General features: G+C 46.7%; 1 protein-coding gene across 17 annotated transcripts in view; it reads left to right on the plus strand.

The window, feature by feature from the left end:
* Positions 1-22,305, plus strand: part of C29H10orf90 (chromosome 29 C10orf90 homolog) — a 212,734-nt gene that overhangs the window by 125,179 nt on the left and 65,250 nt on the right. For 12 of the 17 annotated variants that reach the window (XR_013367694.1, XR_013367691.1, XR_013367690.1 and 9 more), the window contains 2 exons: positions 4,758-4,847; positions 18,171-18,262. Coding sequence is in view for 8 of the 17 variants with exons in the window: in XM_077877233.1 (XP_077733359.1) it covers positions 4,758-4,847; positions 18,171-18,262 (182 nt within the window). In the remaining 9 variants the exon portion in view is untranslated. Of the gene's footprint in view, positions 1-4,757; positions 4,848-5,448; positions 5,633-18,170; positions 18,263-22,305 lie in introns of all 17 variants that reach the window. The other 5 variants (XR_013367693.1, XM_077877234.1, XM_077877231.1 and 2 more) reach the window with 2 other exon arrangements.

Here is a 22,305-nt window from a genome sequence, read left to right on the forward strand (position 1 = left end):
ATATGATTCCATTTATAGGCAATATCCAGAATAAGCAAATCCAGAGAAAGAAGACAAGTGGTTGCCAGAGACTGGGGTGAAGGGGTGATGGGGAACAGCAGGGAGGGGGCTTCTCGGGAGGGTGATGAGACTGTCCTGGAATCAGACAGTGGTGATGGTTGCCCAACTTTGTCAATATACAAACCCATCGAATTGTATGCTGTAAAGGGTAAACTTTATGGTACGTGAGTTACAGCTCAATAAAGCTGTATGAACAGAAGTCAGCTGCATGGAGGGAAGGTCAGCCCAGGGGGTGGGGGGCGTAGAAGATAGCGGGAGATCAGGACTGTCTCCGAGGAGTGAGCCCGCCCCTGCTACTCCTGAGCTGGACCTGCTCCGGCCAGCCCTGCCCCTCCCCAGCCTCCATGTCTCGTCTTTGCGGAGGGGCCCTTGTAGACGAGCCCGTCACCTGCGATGCTTAGGTGCCTCCACGTTTAAAGGGGGTGGTTTTCCTGGCTCTTGCCTGCATTCGGGGTCTGTTAGAGCAGGAGAGACTAGTAGGAAACGCAGAGCCCTGGATCTTCGTTCCAGTAAACAAGCAACAAGGGGAAAACCCACACCCCTCAAAACCCGAAGCCCGGTGATGTGCAGAGCAAGCTCCCCAGCCGGCGAGGGGAGCACTGTGTAGGGAGCCCCCTGGGCTTGCTGGGCAGACCCCCGGGCTCGGGGCCGAGCATGTGCGAGCATCTCCCAGCCTGGGGGTTTCCTGTGGTGCAGGGCTTTTGGACCTGGGTCAGCCCCCACCCCCATGCTGCCCGAGGCTCTTACACGAGAGCTTTGCTGCGGGGCGCCCTGGGGTGCTGCACCACCCTGGTGTGGCCAGCTCAGGGGGCAGCCTGTGTTCCTCCCGGCTTCGTCCCTCGACCCTTCGACCCTCCCTGGGTCCTCCCGGCTTCGTCCCGGCGGCAAGCAGAGGAGACCCACCTGACATCTTCTGAAAATATCCCCGCAGCTGGTTTCCATAAGGGACCGAGTTGCCAGGTTCTCGGGGCTCCCTGGAGGGCGTGGCTCTGCAGCTGGGCCGTGCTCCGGGTTCTCCGCCGGAGGTGTCCGGACGCGGCCTGCTTCATCCCTGCGTGTTGGCTGCCATCCAGGCCTGGGCTCAAAGCAGATGACCCCCCGGCCCGTCCTGCAGGGGGTGGCCTCGGTGGCGGGGGCCTGGGTCTCACCGGGGGCGCCGGGCCCGGCGGACCCCTGTTGTCCACCCCAGGGTCCCAGGTTTCTGCCTCCACCTGGGGAGGGCGCCGGCCCCTCTGGAATCCAACCACTCTGTGACTTCTGATGCGAGGTAATAGTGACTCTTGTTCAGCGAGCTTGATGATCCTTGAAGAAGAGAGCGTGTAACGATGTGTGTTCCGCCTGGTGAAGGAAGCAGGCCCCGAGCGGGAGCCGTGTTCCCACGCGCTCACCCCTCAAATGTCCCTGACACCTTGCAGCTGGCCGTCTCGGGACAGGGCCATGTAGCAGAACGACCCGGTGTCCCCGAGGCCACGCGGGCCCCCACCACCCTACATGTCACAGACGGGGAAGCTGAGCCTGGAAGGTGGGCTGACCTGCTCAGGGTCCCAGTCGAGTGGCCAGGTGGGACGGGAGCCCAGTGTCCTTGCTGCCCGCCTGGACCCTGCCCACCGTAGTGCGCTGTGTCCCTTTTAAAGCCAAAAGAAATGAGGGAACACTGCCTGCTTTCAACCTTGGTGCTGCCCGGACCCAGGCCCCTCGTGTAGGTGAGCCGACACCTTCCCTGGGAGCCCAGCACAACCCCTGCCCCACCACCCGGCCCTGGTTCTCTCTGACCCAGGTTGCCCCGCCCCCTGGTCCCCACTCATGGAGTCTTCTTTGAGAGGGGAGGTGTGTTCTCTCTCCTTCACATTGGAGCCCACATCAAAGGTACCTGGGTTACATGACAGAGGCCACCTGTGCTTTCTTGCTTACCTCTGTCAAGGACATAAAACAAGATGACCCCCTACCTGTCCCGTCCGCCCTGCCCCGTGCATGTACAAAGCCGGGAAATGATAATTTTTCAAGGACACTTTTAAGAGGACTACTAAAGTGATCTCTCCATGTGTCCATCTCTTTGTCCTGCCCCCCCCTCAAAAAAGAACCCTAGAGTTTGCCAAGCAAATGTTAGGTAATAAGACCAATAGGAAATCAGAAAAAAGGTAGAAGGTAACCCGTAGGAAGAATTCAAAGCAGGAACTCAAAGAGATATTTGTACGGCCGTGTCCACAGTAGCTTTATTCACAGTGATCGTGGGGTATAAGCAACCTGAATGCCTGGCGACGCATGAACGGAGAGACAAAATGTGCTCTCTACAAACAGTGGAATATTACTCAGCCTTGAAGAGGAAGGAAATGCTGACGCCAGTCGCAGCGCACAGGAACTCTGAGGACACGCTCCGTGAAACAAGCCAGGCACAAAAGGACAAACACTGCATGATTCCACTTATGTTAGGTTTCTAGAATAGTCAAATATATAGAGACAGAGAGTAGGAGGGTGGATTCCAGGGCCTGAGGGGCGGGTGGGGAACCAGGGGTGAGCTTTTAGGGGTGCAGGGTTTCAGCTTACAAGATGAGAGAGTTCTGGAGCACGACAGTGGGGACGTACCGAATGCCCCTGAACTGGACACCTACAAATGGTTAAGATGGTTCTTTTGTGCTGCGTGTATTTTACCACAATTGAAGGTAGAAAAGCAGATAGTCCATAGGAGAAAATGATCAAGTCTGCATTGCACTGAAAGAGGCCTAGATTTGGGTCTCCTTCCCCCATTAGGCTCTGAGCTTTTCAAAGACGGGGACTCCTGTGTGCTATTCATCTTTGTTACCCCAGCACCTCACTCAGGTGCTCAAAGATGTTGGGTTCTCATTTACACGTTTGTGGCACCGAGCTCGTGGTGTGAGTACATGAGTACTCACCTGACATGAGCAGGTGTCAGGGCTCGTAGACTGATGCACACGCGCAATCACAGTCAGTGCACAGCCCTTGCGCTGTCCCCAGGGAGCCAACCCGGGACACTGGGGGCCGGACATGCGGTGTCTTAGGCTCCAGGCATCTCAGAAACCAGCTACAAAATGGCTACAAAATGGGTGGATACACTTAAAACATCTTTATTACCTCAATTTTCTGAGATTAAAAATTTTGTGTAAAACTGTGGCTGATAATACGTTCCATTTTCTCCAGGGCCCACTGTGTGCCAGGCACTGTGCTGAGCCCATGAAAACCTTTATTTACCTCATTTCACAGTTCCCGGCCCTACAGTGCCTCTCTGTCCGAGGAGCAAACCCAGGCTTGGAGGGTGTGCGTCTTGTCCAAGATGATAGCATAAGAATGTGGTAGCGCCGGTGTCACCTTGGCCCTGCCACCAAAATCCAGGCACTTTCTCAATCTGCCCGGTTTCTACCTTTGCTACAGGACAGTGATCAGTAGTATTGCAAAGTCCTAGCTGGAGGCCTCCTGGATGGGTGACCCTTGCAGCACTTAAATGAGGCTCAGCTTCCTTACCTGTAAAACGGGGGTAATAATAGTGCCCTCCTCATAAGGCCAGTTTGAGCATTAAAGAAGATCACACTGAATCCAACATCGATTGTCTTGCAGAGATGGAAAGAGAAATTTTAGCCATTAAGTTGTATTAGTGACGTTGACCAGACTCAAAGCACTTTGGGATTATCCAGGGAAGTTTCTACCGGTTTGGTGTTTACGGAAAGACTCACACAGGTGCTGTCCATTTATGTAGTGACCCCCCCCTCCCCTGCTCCCAATGTCTTATCCCAGGGGATGAAACCACTTTCCTTACGAAACATCGTATTTCATTTGAAAGGCAATGAGTTATGCAATTTATCATGCCTCCCTTTGGCCTTGGCTGTGGCAAACTTGCCCTTAGGTTGTGATTCATCTGTGCCAGTGTCATCTTTTAGACCAGACGTTATGGGTCAGCGATTTCTCCAGCCTATCGCTTGCCTCTTTTATCACGGGTTTACCTTTAACAACAACAACAACAAAATCCTTGTTGCTAATTATAAGCTACCTCAGATGTAGTCGGGCATGAATTATAAAACAATGTTCGTTATAATTTAGTGTCAAAGGTGTTTTATTAAGTTGCAGGAAAACCGATTGTTCTTAAAACAGCTTGCATGATAAAGACTGTCATGTTGCCCAATATTCTAGGTGACCTGGTTTGCAGAATTTGGTAACACGTTAAAAGCAGATTAAACAAATTAACATTGTGGTGTTTTCCTGAGTGTATGGTCACACTCAGGGCACTTTTAAATAGTAAAAAATGCTGCCTGGCAAGAGAACCAGTGTCACCCAAGCCAGGCGAAAAATGAAGGAGTGAGAAGTTGGTGAGGAAGAGGAGAAGATGGTGTCCGAATGTAGGCACTAGAGAGAACAGCTCCTTGACTCGTATCTCAGTGCTCTGCAGAAACTTGTAAATAATGGTCGTGCCAGCTCTTCTCACTTCTCAGAGAACCTCAGATAGAAACATCACGGTGATGGTTGCTGTTGTTGCCAATGAGAAATGGAGCCAAGGTGGACTCCCTCCCCCACCCCTGGTTGCCCCATAAACATTCTGGTGACTTCATCACAGATAGAACCCTCCGAGGCTCTTCCGCCCAGGGTGGACCGCGGCAGCCTGACTCATTCCAAGAGTAGCTACAGATGTAAAGTGTGCCTGATATTTCTTTTTTTCTTTTCTTTCTTATTTTTATTTTTATATTTTTTAGCCAGAAACATCCTTGTCATTAACAGACCTCTGAAACTGAGTCAAATGTCTTTGAAACGCCAGTGGAATATGATAAAACTGTCTGAAGAAGGTATGTTGTGATTTTTTTTTTTTTGCCCCTCACAGATGTAACTGTTATCAAAATATAAAATCATTTGTTCATTCAGTCAACAGTGAGTGTCCTCAGTCGGCCAGGTGGCTGGACTAGGCACCAGAGGAAGGAGATGAATAGCATGTCCCCTAAAGACCTCGGTCCAATGGGGGAGACAGCCTCTTGAATGGGTGGTTACAGCACGGTGTAGTAAGTAAGGATGGATGGTAGTGACAGCCTGTTGGGGGCACAGGGGCAGGTTGAACTGTGTTCCCCCCAAAAGATAATGTTGGAGTGAGTCCTAACCTCCTAACACCCATGAACATGACCTAATTTGGAAATAGAATCCTTGCAGATACAACAAGATGAGGTCAGACAGGATTAGGGTTGGTCTTAAAACCCAGTGGCTGGTGCCCTTGTAAAGGGAGGGATTTGCAGACGCTGAGACCCGTGTGATTGTGGACACAGACCTGAGCGTTCTGTTGCTATGAGCTAAGAAACACTAAGGATGCCCGGCCACCAGCAGCAGCCAGCAAGAGACAAGGGAGGATTCTCCCCCTTGGCCCTGCCGGCACCTTGATTTCAGATTTCTGGCTTCCAGAACTGTGACACAATACATCTCTATGGCCACCTCATCGGTGATCATTAGCTACGGCAGCCCTAGGAAGTGTATGCAGGCACCGGCACAGACCGGAGGGCAATGCAGCATGGGGCAGGGGGTGTCAGGTGGAGGGGGCAGCCCAAGAAGCCCTTCTCGGAGGAGATGCTCCAGAGCTGGATCCAAGGTGAGCAGTGAGCTGGCCAGGAGGATTGGAAAGGTGGCACCTGAGATCAAAGAGGGGTGGAAGCCACCACGTCTGGGAAGGAGTGGCAGGCTTGTTTTAAGGAATTTTAGCCTCCTTTCTGGGAGCCCCAGGAACCTGGGCACATGAGCTCAGGTTTTTATGTGTATATTTCCCAGGCTCTGTTTGGGGGTCGGGGCAGGGAGGGTAAGGGGGGGGAATCCTTTCATTAGATTTTCCAAAGGAGCCACAAGGTCACAAACTGGTGACGTCAAGGGGATTTGGGGGAACCAGACAGGAGACGAGGCTGTGGGGTCACCAGCTTGACTGTGACCTTGACAAGACCAGGCAATGCAAGGGAGATGAAACAGATGGGATAGAGCAGAGCCTATTTCATAAGAGGAAACCGGTCTTGGCTTTCTGCTGGACATTGGAGGTGAGATGAGAGAAAGGAAGTGTGTGTAGAAGGGGACACCTCAATTTCTATTGTGGGTGATAAGAGGATGGGGGCGACTCACCAAAATAATGGATGCAGGGTTGGCCGAGGGAGAAGAGGCAGAGGAGGCCAGTGGTGGCAGCAACTTGGGACACGGTGGCTGGTTCCCTTTCAAGCTAGCCGAGCTTGAGGCTGGTTCTAGCTGGTACTCAAGGACGAGATCTGGGTCCTTCCTTGCCATTGGTTTATAAAGCAAGCAAAGGCCAAGATGCGTCTTGAGGTTTGGCATGAGAGCCCAAGGGGGGAGACAAGGCGGGGTCAAGGAGAGAACCCACAAAGGAAAGGACACCGTAGCCGGGAGGGAGGAAGACAGACCACCCGTCCTTCCAGAAGTCAAAGACGGAAAGAACTTCCAGAGGCATTGGGTAGCCAACAAGGTCAAATCCCACAGAAGTGACTAGCTGAATTGAAATTGGATAAGTGATTCTGAAAAATGCCTATTTTAAAATATTTTCTGAAGGTATTGTTAAAGCATCGTGAGAGCTCTGAGTAAACCATGTGAGGGGCATTTGTGGTCCGAGAAGCGGGCATGTGGATGTGAACGGTAGAGGAGTGCCAACCGCGTGCTCACCCCGCTGGCTGAAGGTTGGGTGCGCCTCACGTGCGCACCACTTTGATGGTGTCATTCGCAGGCACGAAGGTGCTTGTCTGCTGGTTTCATGGTGATGACTCAAGCATTGTTGGGTGCTGTGTGGGAACTGTAGGCCATTCCTTGCTCCTACCCTGTGCTTCACCCAATGTGCTACTTGCCATTCTCCAAATACGCCAGATTCTTCTGCTTTTATGCTTTAAGCCATTCCCACTTTTCTCTTTCACCTCTGCTTGGGCTGTGCCACCTTCTCTCCATCCTGCTTCCATATTTGTCTACATTCACCCCATCCTACAGGGCCGTTTCCGGTGTCCCCCTCCCAAACCCTACCAGTCCCTTGGCTGGCAGGGCTCTCTCTGTGACAGAGCCGTGGGCAAGAGAGGGGCTCACTGGGGGCCTTAACACCCTGGGCACCACATAAATTCCTGCTCTGGATTCCATGGCTGAAGTGCACTTTCCCCAGAGAGGAAATCTGGATTCCAGGAGTGTCTGGCTCAAGGCCTCATGAGCAATGGGTTGCTTGTGGCCTCTGGGAAGGGGCGTAAAGTTGGGGATGGGTGGCTTTGGGTGAGTGGTGCAGGCTGATGAAGACAGAAGTGTATATATAATCCTTCCAACCGTCTTGGAAGAGAAGACCTCTTCAGACATGCTTGTGTGCTGACACACTCCCTGGGGCCAGAGGCCCAGAGCACTGGGCACCAAACACGGCTGATCCATAAACCAGCAATGAATTGTTGGCCAACTGGACTGACTTTTTTTTTTTTTTTTTTTTTTTTTTTGTTTATTTTTTATTTTTTATTTTTTTTATTGGTGTTCAATTTACTAACATACAGAATAACACCCAGTGCCCGTCACCCATTCACTCCCACCCCCCGCCCTCCTCCCCTTCTACCACCCCTAGTTCGTTTCCCAGAGTTAGCAGTCTTTATGTTCTGTCTCCCTTTCTGATATTTCCCACCCATTTCTTCTCCCTTCCCTTATTTTCCCTTTCACTATTATTTATATTCCCCAAATGAATGAGAACATATAATGTTTGTCCTTCTCCGACTGACTTACTTCACTCAGCATAATACCCTCCAGTTCCATCCACGTTGAAGCAAATGGTGGGTATTTGTCATTTCTAATAGCTGAGTAATATTCCATTGTATACATAAACCACATCTTCTTTATCCATTCATCTTTCGTTGGACACCGAGGCTCCTTCCACAGTTTGGCTATCGTGGCCATTGCTGCTAGAAACATCGGGGTGCAGGTGTCCCAGCGTTTCATTGCATTTGTATCTTTGGGGTAAATCCCCAACAGTGCAATTGCTGGGTCGTAGGGCAGGTATATTTTTAACTGTTTGAGGAACCTCCACACAGTTTTCCACAGTGGCTGCACCAGTTCACAACCCCACCAACAGTGTAAGAGGGTTCCCTTTTCTCCACATCCTCTCCAACATTTGTTGTTTCCTGCCTTGTTAATTTTTCCCATTCTCACTGGTGTGAGGTGGTATCTCATTGTGGTTTTGATTTGTATTTCCCTGATGGCAAGTGATGCAGAGCATTTTCTCATGTGCATGTTGGCCATGTCTATGTCTTCTTCTGTGAGATTTCTGTTCATGTCTTTTGCCCATTTCATGATTGGATTGTTTGTTTCTTTGGTGTTGAGTTTAATAAGTTCTTTATAGATCTTGGAAACTAGCCCTTTATCTGATATGTCATTTGCAAATATCTTCTCCCATTCTGTAGGTTGTCTTTGAGTTTTGTTGACTGTATCCTTTGCTGTGCAAAAGCTTCTTATCTTGATGAAGTCCCAATAGTTCATTTTTGCTTTTGTTTCTTTTGCCTTCGTGGATGTATCTTGCAAGAAGTTACTATGGCCGAGTTCAAAAAGGGTGTTGCCTGTGTTCTTCTCTAGGATTTTGATGGAATCTTGTCTCACATTTAGATCTTTCATCCATTTTGAGTTTATCTTTGTGTATGGTGAAAGAGAGTGGTCTAGTTTCATTCTTCTGCATGTGGATGTCCAATTTTCCCAGCACCATTTATTGAAGAGACTGTCTTTCTTCCAATGGATAGTCTTTCCTCCTTTATCGAATATTAGTTGCCCATAAAGTTCAGGGTCCACTTCTGGATTCTCTATTCTGTTCCACTGATCTATGTGTCTGTTTTTGTGCCAGTACCACACTGTCTTGATGACCACAGCTTTGTAGTACAACCTGAAATCTGGCATTGTGATGCCCCCAGATATGGTTTTCTTTTTTAAAATTCCCCTGGCTATTCGGGGTCTTTTCTGATTCCACACAAATCTTAAAATAATTTGTTCTAACTCTCTGAAGAAAGTCCATGGTATTTTGATAGGGATTGCATTAAACGTGTATATTGCCCTGGGTAACATTGACATTTTCACAATATTAATTCTGCCAATCCATGAGCATGGAATATTTTTCCATCTCTTTGTGTCTTCCTCAATTTCTTTCAGAAGTGTTCTATAGTTTTGAGGGTATAGATCCTTTACATCTTTGGTGAGGTTTATTCCTAGGTATCTTATGCTTTTGGGTGCAATTGTAAATGGGATTGACTCCTTAATTTCTCTTTCTTCAGTCTCATTGTTAGTGTATAGAAATGCCACTGACTTCTGGGCATTGATTTTGTATCCTGCCACGCTACCGAATTGCTGTATGAGTTCTAGCAATCTTGGGGTGGAGACTTTTGGGTTTTCTATGTAGAGTATCATGTCATCGGCGAAGAGGGAGAGTTTGACTTCTTCTTTGCCAATTTGAATGCCTTTAATGTCTTTTTGTTGTCTGATTGCTGAGGCTAGGACTTCCAGTACTATGTTGAATAGCAGTGGTGAGAGTGGACATCCCTGTCTTGTTCCTGATCTTAGGGGAAAGGCTCCCAGTGCTTCCCCATTGAGAATGATATTTGCTGTGGGCTTTTCATAGATGGCTTTTAAGATGTCGAGGAATGTTCCCTCTATCCCTACACTCTGAAGAGTTTTGATCAGGAATGGATGCTGTATTTTGTCAAATGCTTTCTCTGCATCCAATGAGAGGATCATATGGTTCTTGATTTTTCTCTTGCTGATATGATGAATCACATTGATTGTTTTACGGGTGTTGAACCAGCCTTGTGTCCCAGGGATAAATCCTACTTGGTCATGGTGAATAATTTTCTTAATGTACTGTTGGATCCTATTGGCCAGTATCTTGTTGAGAATTTTTGCATCCATGTTCATCAGGGATATTGGTCTGTAATTCTCCTTTTTGGCGGGGTCTTTGTCTGGCTTTGGAATTAAGGTGATGCTGGCTTCATAGAACGAATTTGGAAGTACTCCATCTCTTTCTATCTTTCCAAACAGCTTTAGGAGAATAGGTATGATTTCTTCTTTAAACGTTTGATAAAATTCTCCTGGGAAGCCATCTGGCCCTGGACTCTTGTGTCTTGGGAGGTTTTTGATGACTGCTTCAATTTCCTCCCTGGTTATTGGCCTGTTCAGGTTTTCTATTTCTTCCTGTTCCAGTTTTGGTAGTTTGTGGCTTTCCAGGAATGCGTCCATTTCTTCTAGATTGCCTAATTTATTGGCGTATAGCTGTTCATAATAGGTTTTTAAAATCGTTTGTATTTCCTTGGTGTTGGTAGTGATCTCTCCTTTCTCGTTCATGATTTTATTAATTTGAGTCTTCTCTCTCTTCTTTTTAATAAGGCTGGCTAATGGTTTATCTATCTTATTAATTCTTTCAAAGAACCAACTCCTGGTTCTGTTGATCTGTTCCACAGTTCTTCTGGTCTCGATTTCGTTGAGTTCTGCTCGAATCTTTATTAGCTCCCTTCTTCTCTTGGGTGTAGGATCTATTTGCTGTTTTTTCTCTAGCTCCTTTATGTGTAAGGTTAGCTTTTGTATTTGAGTTCTTTCCAGTTTTTGAATGGATGCTTGTATTGCGATGTATTTCCCCCTTAGGACTGCTTTTGCTGCATCCCAAAGATTTTGAACGGTTGTATCTTCATTCTCATTAGTTTCCATGAATCTTTTTAATTCTTCCTTAATTTCCTGGTTGACCCTTTTATCTTTTAGCAGGATGGTCCTTAACCTCCATGTGTTTGAGGTCCTTCCAAACTTCTTGTTGTGATTTAGTTCTAATTTCAAGGCATTATGGTCCGAGAATATGCAGGGGACAATCCCAATCTTTTGGTATCGGTTCAGACCCGATTTGTGACCCAATATGTGGTCTATTCTGGAGAAAGTTCCATGTGCGCTTGAGAAGAATGTGTATTCAGTTGAGTTTGGATGTAAAGTTCTGTAGATATCTGTGAAATCCATCTGGTCCAGTGTATCATTTAAAGCTCTCGTTTCTTTGGAGATGTTTTGCTTAGAAGACCTATCGAGTATAGAAAGAGCTAGATTGAAGTCACCAAGTATAAGTGTATTATTATCTAAGTATTTCTTCACTTTGGTTAATAATTGATTTATATATTTGGCAGCTCCCACATTTGGAGCATATATATTGAGGATTGTTAAGTCCTCTTGTTGAATAGATCCTTTAAGTATGATATAGTGTCCCTCTTCATCTCTCACTACAGTCTTTGGGGTAAATTTTAGTTTATCTGATATAAGGATGGCTACCCCTGCTTTCTTTTGAGGACCATTCGAATGGTAAATGGTTCTCCAACCTTTTATTTTCAGGCTGTAGGTGTCCTTCTGTCTAAAATGAGTCTCTTGTAGACAGCAAATAGATGGGTCCTGCTTTTTTATCCAGTCTGAAACCCTGCGCCTTTTGATGGGGTCATTAAGCCCGTTCACATTCAGAGTTACTATTGAGAGATATGAGTTTAGTGTCATCATGATATCTATTCAGTCTTTGTTTTTGTGGACTGTTCCACTGAACTTCTTCTTAAAGGGGAATTTTAAGAGGCCCCCTTAAAATTTCTTGCAGAGCTGGTTTGGAGGTCACATATTCTTTTAGTTGCTGCCTGTCTTGGAAGCTCTTTATCTCTCCTTCCATTTTGAATGAGAGCCTTGCTGGATAAAGTATTCTTGGTTGCATGTTCTTTTCATTTAGGACCCTGAATATATCCTGCCAGCCCTTTCTGGCCTGCCAGGTCTCTGTGGAGAGGTCTGCTGTTACCCTAATACTCCTCCCCATAAAAGTCAGGGATTTCTTGTCTCTTGCTGCTTTAAGGATCTTCTCTTTATCTTTGGAATTTGCAAGCTTCACAATTAAATGTCGAGGTGTTGAACGGTTTTTATTGATTTTAGGGGGGGATCTCTCTATTTCCTGGATCTGAATGCCTGTTTCCCTTCCCAGATTAGGAAAGTTTTCAGCTAGAATTTGTTCAAATACATATTCTGGCCCTCTGTCCCTTTCGGCGCCCTCGGGAACCCCAATTAAACGTAGGTTTTTCTTCCTCAGGCTGTCGTTTATTTCCCTTAATCTATCTTCATGGTCTTTTAATTGTTTGTCTCTTTTTTCCTCAGTTTCCCTCTTTGCTGTCAACTTGTCTTCTAGGTCACTCACTCGTTCTTCCACCTCGTTAACCCTCGTCGTTAGGACTTCTAGTTTGGATTGCATCTCATTCAATTGGTTTTTAATTTCTGCCTGATTAGCTCTAAATTCTGCAGTCATGAAGTCTCTTGAGTCCTTTATACTTTTTTCTAGAGCCACCAGTAGCTGTATAATAGTGCTTCTGAATTGGCTTTCTGACATTGAATTGTAATCCAGATTTTGTAACTCTGTGGGAGAGAGGACTGTTTCTGATTCTTTCTTTTGAGGTGAGGTTTTCCTTCTAGTCATTTTGCTCAGTGCAGAGTGGCCAAAAGCAAGTTGTATTGGGAAAAAGAGAAAAAGAGAGGAGAGAAAGAAGGAAAGAAAAGAGAAAGAGAAAAAAAAAGGGAAGAAAAAGAAAAAAAAACGAAAAAGAAAAAAAAAAGAAGAAAAAGAGAAAGAAAAAGAAAGGAGAAAAAAAAGGGGGTGGGGGAAGGAAACAAATCAAAAAGCAAAACAAAACAAAAACAAAAACAAAAACAAACAAACAAAAAAAGAACCACCGGGGAGTATCTTCTGATTCTGTGTTCTTTAAGTCCCTTGGCTTCTCCTGGAAGTTGTCCGTCCAGCTGGTGTTCTGGGGGAGGGGCCTGTTGTGCTGATTTTCAGGTGTTAGCAGTTGGGGGAGCTGCTGTGCCCCTGCCTGGTGCAGGGCTCGGTGGGGGTTGTTTGCCCCGTGAGGCCGCAGGAGGAACAGCCCCAGTGGCGGGGCAGCTCTGGAAACCTGGATTCAGCTCTGGCAGGAACTCCGTCTGCAGGGCCTGGAGGCTCCGGGCGGGGCCGCTGATGTGCTCAGCTGGGGCAGGAGCCTCCTCGCTGTCCTGGGCCCTCCCGGCCTCTGCCTGTCCCGGGGGAGGCCGGATCCTGGGCTGTGTCCCGGCGCCCTGTGCTCCGGAGCCTGCGCTGGTGGATTCGCGCTCCCGGGCCGCGCAGCCCCCTCCGCGGAGCCGCCGCCCGAGCCCCTTCAGCTGCTCCGGGTCCCGCCGTGCGCGCTGCAGCCCTTAGGGAGCTCGGCGCACTGTCCCGGGGCGCAGGTGTCTGTTAGTGTCCCCGGGGGCCCGAGGGCATCCCCGCCCTCCTGGTCCTGCTCCAACTCCCCGCGAGCCCCTTTCCCCCGGGAAGGTCGGTGCAGCTCCTGCTCCTCCGGGACGGGGCTCTCCTGTCCTGGGGACACTCGCCCCGGCCTCAGCCCGGCTCCTCGCGGGCCCCTCCCCCTGGAGGCCTTTTGTTCCTTTATTTCTTTTTCCCCGTCTTCCTACCTTGATAGAAGCGCGAACTCTTCTCACTGTAGCATTCCAGCTGGTCTCTCTTTAAATCTCAGGCCGAATTCATAGATTTTCAGGATAATTGGAAGGTTTTCTAGGTAGTTTGGTGGAGACAGGTGATTTGGAGACCCTACTCTTCCGCCATCTTGCTCCTCCCCCTGGACTGACTTTTAAATTCATTTCAGAATGAAAGTCAGCATGCTGGCGTTCTTGATGCCTTCATTGTAATTGAAGTCATTGGTTAAAATCCATTTAGATCCCCTAGATATGGCTTTCTAAAAGCCAGGGGGGTGGTGGTTTTGCATCAGAAAGCATGTGGTTTCCTCCCGGGACCTCAAAGTCATCATTTGTGGAAGAGCTAGTTGGCCTAAGACCAGCAGTGTTCTTGGACCTGAGCTGCATTGAATGTTCCGTAGGGCTTGCTAAAACGTTGATGGCTAAGCCCCACCTGAGTTTTATTCAGTAGATCTGCAGGTCAGCAGGTGGGGCCTGAGAAGGTGCACTTCTAACAAGTTCACCCATGATGAATTGTGATCTAGGAGCCCCACTTTGAAAGCCCTCCTTCTTAACCAGCACAGTGTGGTAGGGCCCCATTGGGTTTACAAGGAGCAGAGGCTGGGACTGAGGGCAGGTGCGAGAGGGTGCTGTCCAGGTAGGACTGTGAGAGAGCTAAGGAGCCCTGATGGGGTCTCAGGTACAGCCTGGCTGTGGGTTACGCTCAGGGCATAAACAACAAAGCTTCCCTGGGTTTGTACCCATTTTGTGCCCCATCCTGGGCTGTGAACCAATATAGAGAAAGGCGCAGCCTCCATAGAGGGCCGTTCTCAGAGAAGAGTGAAGCTGTGAGTCTCTGACAGCTGCCCTCCCAACAGAGACAGCTCCAGGTTCTAATTTCTTAGAGGGGGAAGCAGAAATGATGGGGTTATGTAAACTACACAGAGTGACAAAACTTAGAATTTGGCCCCAGGTTGCTGGATTTCTGTGATGACACATAGCTGGTTGGTGTATGTCCTGCAGGTGCTCAGGGCCTGCCCACCTACTGCCAGTTTTTTTTTGTTGTTGTTTTTTATGTTTTAACCAGGACAATTTCTTGATGCAGAGTAGACTTCACCTGCGCCTGTGAGAGATCCAGGCCAGACCAGCTCCCACTGTGGAGAGAAGGAGCCAACTGGTCTGGACCCCTCCTGTCCTTGTTCTGAGAGCGAGACCAAGTCCAGGTGCAGTCCATTCTGGTTAATGTGTTTTCTGTACTGGAGATGTGAACCCTTTTCCCATAGAACTGGTGGATCCCAGCTAGTGGAAAAGCCAAAACTATTACCCTTGTTCTTGCTAACCTGCCCCAAGCATTCCCCCAGCTTGGCCTTACTCAGAGATGCCAGGGCAGGTCACCCGATGGTGCGGACCTTTACCGGTGGCAACAGTTATGTGGTCAAGTGGAAGGCACAGGGTGAGGGCAGGGTTGTGTCATCACCACATGCTGGGCACTCTGCTCAGGTCTTGATATTCATCATCTCATTATTTCTTGTAGCCACTCTAGGAGACGGGTCTTGCTTCCTCTGACACATGGGAAAATAAGACTAACAATTTAAGTAACTTACCCAAAATTACTTAAATTGACTGAGTGGTTAGTGGCAAAACGGGTTTGAATCGGGGTCTTTCTTTCCCTAATACCATGCTTTAACCCACTCTGGTAACTCACCTCCTCATTTCCTTTGAGGTCGTTATGTCAGGCATCCTCATGTGTGGCTCCAGTCCTACCTCATTTTCACTCAAAACTAGGTTCATGGCTCTCAGTTACAAGTTTACTGGTTTTATGAATTCTCACACATATTAAAAATTTTCTTTTAATGCTGCAATCATGTGGCTCATAAGTTTTTGTTTCCTTTCTTTCAATAGACAGCCCATTGTGTCTTCCCTTGTTTGCTACACAGACTCTCGATTTGTTGTTTTAAAGGCCCTAAATTTCATCCAAAGCATCTACCTTAGTCTCCCCAATTAGTCTTTTTTTTAAAGATTTTATTTATTTATTCATGACAGACACACACAGAGAGAGAGGCAGAGACACAGGCAGAGGGAGGAGCAGGCTCCATGCAGGGAGCCTGATGTGGGACTCGATCCCAAGACTCCAGGATCAGGCCCTGGGCTGAAGGTCGTGCTAAATTGCTGAGCCACCGGGGCTGCCCCCAACTAGTCTTTGATAGGCACAACAGGGGTGCCCCCAAATATGTCCACGTCCTCGTCCCCAGAAGTGGTGGTCATATTACCCTTCGTGGCAAAAGGGATTTTGCAGGTATGGTTGAGAACCATGGGACGAGACAACTATCCTGGACTATCTGTGGGCCCAGTCTAATCACAAGGGTAAGAAGGAGGTGGGAGGGTCAGAGAGAGGGGGAGAAGTGATGGTGGGAGCACAATGTGAGTGATGTGGAGCCAGGAGCCAAGGAAAGCCGGTGGGCTCTTGAAGCTGGACAGGCAAGGAAACATTCTCCCTAGAGCCTCCCAAAGGAGTGCAGCCCCTGGGTACTGAGACTTTAGCCCTGTGAGACTCATTCCCAATGGATGTCTGAGCTCCATAACCATAAGATAACAGGCCTCACAGTTGGCGATCACTGCTGCAGCAGCTACAGGCCACGAACACACAGCCCCTGCTTGTCTGGCCCAGTGCTGTCCCTCTTCTCCACCGAGGGTGATGCAACTTCCCTGTAGCTGATGTTTATCACATATCCTTGGGTTCTGGGCATTGTGTTGAGGGCTAATTAGTTAGGCCACTTACTCTTTCCCAGTACCTCTATCAAGTAGGCTCCATTGTCACCTCCAACTTCATAGCAAGGAGCCACGGGATGCTGAGTGATTTGCCCAAAGCCACACCAGTAGCTACAGACTCTGGGACTGTGTGGTCTGACTCTAGCGACCATCTGGGGCACAGGGTGGGAGGTGGTGCTGCCTTGGTCACGCTCACAAACAGTCCTCACCAGTGTGGTTTATCAAGTATTAACCCCAGATGCCACCCTGGCCCACGTACTTTACATACACTAGCCTCGGGGCATGATAACAAGGCTGGGCGAGAGGTGTTCTTCTCTGCATTTTGTGGCTGCAGAAACTCTGAGAGGATGAGTAGCTCACCTACTGCCCATGAGCTTGGGGCTGGGCTGGGCTGGGCTGCAGCTCTGGGCCTCGCCGGCCCCCAGGTCTCTGCTGACTTTAGAGTTCTTTACACGATGCTGTCTGACTAGAGCCAGGAGATTTCCATCTTCATCAGCTTTATTGTCAGCTCATCATGACGCATCGACTCTGCACAGAAATCCATGAGATCTTTCAGGTCTTATATTTGCGCTTCATGGAAAGTAATCTGTGCACATCATCTTGGATGACTATCTCTGTCACTCAATAACAGGCAGAGATGGAGGCACAACCACACGTCTGGGACAGAGCTGATGGGGGCCTCATCACCCAAGGACGAGGTGGGACATGAGCGGGCTTTGGGTGGGCTGGTAGAGTGGCCCCTGAAATTCCCGCAAGTCATGTCCTGACCCCTTTGCAAATCTGCCAAGCATAAAAATACTATAAGGTATCATTTGCTCCATAAAATGCTTTGTATTATTTTTAAATGATTTAAAACGAGTTGTTTGAATTATATGTAAATATATATGTAATAAGCCCTTCTCATGAGTTGATGAAGATAGGAGTCTAACTTAGAAAGCTACTTCTTAAGTCTCTTTTTTCTTATCACCAGCACCAGCTGTTGGGGAATCACTCTGTGTAGGCTCTGGAAAAATCACTTTCCCCAGAATATCTGCATCGTGGAGGCAGCACTGTTACCTGGGCTGCAGAGATTGGGCCACACAGACTCTCCTCTCTACCCCACCTTCCTGTGTTTACATACGTTCCTACATTAGCAACAGGTGATCATAATGCTGTTGGGTTGTGGATTCCATCCAGGGCTCTATGAGGCATGCAGGCCAGGTTTGGTGGATCAGGAGATTCCAACTTGTCCATTGTTATCAAGTTCGTGGGTGGTGGGGCCAGAACTGGAATCCAGGTTCACAATTCGCCGCCAGTGTGTGCACTTGGATCTGATGATATCCCAGGCCATCAGGATGGCAGGTGTCTCTGTGGAGGGCTGCCCATGGTGTCTCACGTGTCCTTGCAGTATTATCACAGGATTATCCTCAGCCATTCAAAAGCAGCTTCGATGTCTGCGTCTGCGCCAATCATGGCTCCTTCAAGCGCTGTTGTGTTAAGACATTGGATGAAAGTTGGTCATAATGTTTCAGCCTTTCTTAACTCGAGTGGTGCTGGGAATCTCTTAGATGTGGTTTTCTCTCCTGCTGGGTGTAAACTCAAGATGAGGGAGACTGTGAGCATTCCGAACTTGTTCAATTATTACTAAATCCAGGAACATAAACGACTGCTGGGTGGAAGAAGGAATCTTGCAGCCTAATTGTAAACTAAATAATAATAAAATCATAGAGCCTAAGTAAAGGGGGGGGGTAGAATGAATGAGGGCAATGCACAAGGTTTTATCATGGGTCAAAATATACTGGCTTCACCCTTGACTGGTAATAATACCTGACTAGGTGATGTGAAACTTCCTAGTAGAGTCATAGAGGCCATCTCATCCTTTCATGTACTAAAAGGTAGCAATATTATCTCCTTTTGCCTAGGATTACGGGACAACCGGTACACTACAAATGATCGAATCACCCTTAAAAATCTTCAGTCTGATGTTACAGAGAAGAAATCTGACTTCACCGAGGTAACATGTTTCTAACTTCTAGGGTAGTCAGCAAAATGCAGCCAACTATAAAACATGATCACTGGCCTCCTTACGTTGTGTTTGCATTTTATTTTGTTTAGTCAAAACTGAATTAAGGCAGCAGAAAATCTAACCATCGATGGCTAAGACTTGTTAGGTTGAAGTACATGCTGTATAATTATTCTTTTATAATCCTCGCCAACAATTTGTAAATTTGCAGTATCATAGGAGAGGATGGTGATTGAATCTCCATTTTAAACCAAAATTAATCTGCTGGAGAGAGACAGGATGATGCCATGCAGCACTTGGAAGGTGGAGAAGAGATAATTGGAAATCTAACAAGCTAGTATACATTGTTATAACGGCAGAAAATGTCAGTTGTCTGAAATAGGGAGAAAATTAGAGGTCATATTTATAAAATGAAATGTTTCTGATTCTAGAGAACAAAGACTCTGTACATGGTGGTTAATACCGCCAGTGTCTCTCACACCAGGTTCTGGCTAATTGACTGACTCATTCCATCCTTCCCACAGTCCCTGGAGGGAGATATTATTATGATACCTATTTTGTAGGTGAGAAAAGTAAAGCTCCAGTACCTCTAGTACTTGACTTGCCCTGAATCCCCCAGCTGTCCAGCTCCAGAGCTTCTGTTCTCATCTTGCTTGAAAGGCTGGCATCAGGGAAGGCTCATTCTAGTTATGTGGACTTTCCAGCCAGAAGGAACCGTCCAAGGCATTAGCTTACAAGACCACTGTTGTCTTTCACAAATGGATAATCTGCCATCGACTTTTGTAATTCTAAGAGATTGTGGGATTATAAGAATTGATGTCTCATGACAGATTCAAGTGGCAAGGGTACCTGTAAAAAAAATTGTTTCCCCCCCAAAATACTTGTCTTAGGTATTATCCTTTGATTTAGCTCTGCATTTAACAAAGTTCAACATTTCCCTCAGAGATCCCAGGACTGAACTCCCACATGACAGAGAAACGATGCCATTCTGGGTGTGAAGTCTAGTTGTCAATACTTAAAGCCCACCCCGCCCTTTTTGGAAGATTTTATTTATTTAGTCATGAGAGACCCAGAGAAAGAGGCAGAGACATAGGCAGAGGGAGAAGTAGGCTCCCAGCAGGGTGCCCAATGCAGGACTCAATCCCAGGCCCTTGGGATCATGACCTGAGCTGAAGGCAGACGGTCAACCACCGAACCATCTATTTAGGCACCCCAATACTTGAAGCCCTTTCTATAGGGAAGCACTGAGCTCACTGTCTAAAGATGTAAAGATGCTGGGCTATCACTGATTTGTTCCTGGGGAGCAGGAGCAGGAACCTCAGGTTGCAGGGAGGGAAAAGAACAAGAACAGTGGATCATGGAGAACCATCCCTGGAAGCAGGTTCCCAGTTAAGAAGGGCAGGATAATGATGAAGTTGATTGCTTCTCTTTTAAGAAGGATACAAGCTGAAGGTCTTTCTCACCTGCTTTTGACACTGAGCTGGCAAATTCCAGCATTTTCCTATTGATGTTAAAACTAGTTTGGTTATTAGTGATAAAGATCTTTGCAGCCATGCAGCTGGGTCTCCATAACACACACACACACACACACACACACACACACACACACACACTCACACAGTCATTATCTATGATTGAATTAAATAACTCCCAGAAATCACACCTTCTAAACATCTGCTTTGGAGTGATCTGGACCATCAGCTTTGATCTTATCAGTAGTGTGACTTTCAAATTTCCCTCCTAACTTTGAGCTTTTAAAGCTTGTCCCTGTGTGTTTGTTATAAGGATGCTGTAAGATGATGAAACACTCCAAACGGATGCCCTTCCTTTGTAACTGCCATAAATCTCCGCCTCTCCGCCGGAGCCTGCACAAGATTGATCACTTTTCCTTTCAAAATTCGTCGAAGCTGTAGAAATGATATGCAGGCACTTCTTCAACCAAGTGATTATTTAAAAGGAATGAAATATGGAACAGGGTTTTCTTCTTTGAAAAAACAACGTTTAAATTTTCCTGATCACAAAAGTACTGGCAGCTCCATGTAGACACTTAGGAAAATATAGAAATATATAAGTAAGAAAATATTGATATATATTTCATTCCCTTATTTTTCCCATGCAATTTTTTTTTTACATAAAACTAGAATGCACATCAACTTTTATGGCTCTCTTTTATTACATAAGATTCCATCACAAGCAATTTCCCATGGTGTGTAAATTCTTTGTAATCTTTATTTTTAATTTCTATGGAATACAATGCAGTTGTGCCTGCCCTGATTTACTTACCCGATCCCCTTTTAAAAGACATTTGGATTCTTTCCAGCTTTTCACTGTTATATGTTACACTGCAAAGAGTCCTTTCATTTCTTGTAAGTGCATAGAAGGACAAAAGTTTTAGGACGGAGATGGAGAAAAGCTACAATTCTTCCATCTGTCTTAAACCGGTCTTTCTCCACCGCTACATACCAGAGTGAACTCACATTTGAAAACACTCTTACATGCATGATGAAATGCCACTAGGTTGACAGATTGCTTAGTGGTGATAATTCTGGATCAAATAAAAAGGAGTAAACATGCTTGCAGCTAGCGCGGAGGTGGCTGTAGAGAGTATCCGTGCAGACATGGGGCTGAAGAATCCATCTGGCAAACATAGTTGTAGGCTGCAGAGCAGCCATGAAAATGGCAAGAATTGTCAAGTGGAGAAAAATATAGATTTCAAAGCCACAGGTTGGATTAGATGCTTATCCTTTGGAGAAATAAATTGCAACAGGAATGGAAGCATCCTCATCCCAGTGGCTCAGGATCTGATTTCTCTGACCATCCGCTGCTTATCTCTTTCTTCAATTTATGAAATGGTGCCTTTATAGTAATATGCCTTACGGCATAAATATAAAGTTAAAAACAGTCAATAAAATGCATAAAACTAGGAAAGCAGTTACCAGCCCTTCAAAATCATGTTTGAAACATTTAAAAGAAATCAATATCTTAAAGCAGCATTTACGAGAAAGAAAATACACACAGACGAATGTGGTACAAGGATGGTCAGGAAATGGGTGATTTATTGCCCAGGCAAGACATGAAATCCAACTATTCATTTGACCTTTCCCTGACCTTGAATGTTCTACTCTAAATGCAAGATTATTTTCTTCTCAAATCAAATCTTACATCAGTTAATCTTATTTTAGATAAAAGATACTTTTTTTTTTTTCCAAAGCCATGTTCAGTGAACCCAATATAAAGAACAGACGGAGTGGCACCTTGAAATAGCTTCATTGGGAAAGATATTTGATGTGAACGATGAGATCGCTTTTCTAAAAAGTGGCCCCGTTTTAAAAGCAGTGGGCCAAGTTTGGAACATCAAATAGCTCCTCTGTCTCATCTCTTTCTTGGTTTCCCAGCCCCGGAAGAAGAGCTGGACACAAAGTGATGTATTGTATTGTCAGTCATGGACTATGTCTCCCCCCACTCCGAATGCATGTGTGGAAGTCCCAACTCCCAGAATGACAGAGTGTGATTGTGTTTGGAGACAGAATCTTTAAAGAGGTAATTGAGGTTAAATGAGGTCAGCAAGGTGGGCCTTATCCAATATGACCGACACCCTTATAACAGGAGGATGTTGGGACACAGTCATACACTGAGGGAAGACAATGTGAAGACATGGGGAGAAGACTCAGAAGGAACCCACCATGCCGGCTCCTTGCTCTCTGACTTCCAGCCTCCAGAATTGTGACAAAATAAAATTTCTGGTTTTAAGCCACCCAGACTATGGTGCTGTGTTATGGCTGCCGGATTTTTAAGAGGTTGGACCTTATCTTTAATGATTTAATGGAGCTTAATGAGAAAATAGGATCTGCTAAATAGAACTTCCCATACAAGAGTAGGATGTGAATTGACGAGCAAAGAGGAAAGTGTTTCTTTTTTAGTTTCTCTCAGTTGTCCGTTGGGGCTTTTGTCAAAGCTGGGTGAGAGCACCTCAAGAAAACATAGTAAAACTTAACCAATAATTCCAGTCCTGACAACCGCAATCCCTGCTTGGT

Source organism: Canis aureus, chromosome 29 (assembly GCF_053574225.1).
Source record: "Canis aureus isolate CA01 chromosome 29, VMU_Caureus_v.1.0, whole genome shotgun sequence".
Taxonomy (NCBI): Eukaryota; Metazoa; Chordata; class Mammalia; order Carnivora; family Canidae; genus Canis; species Canis aureus.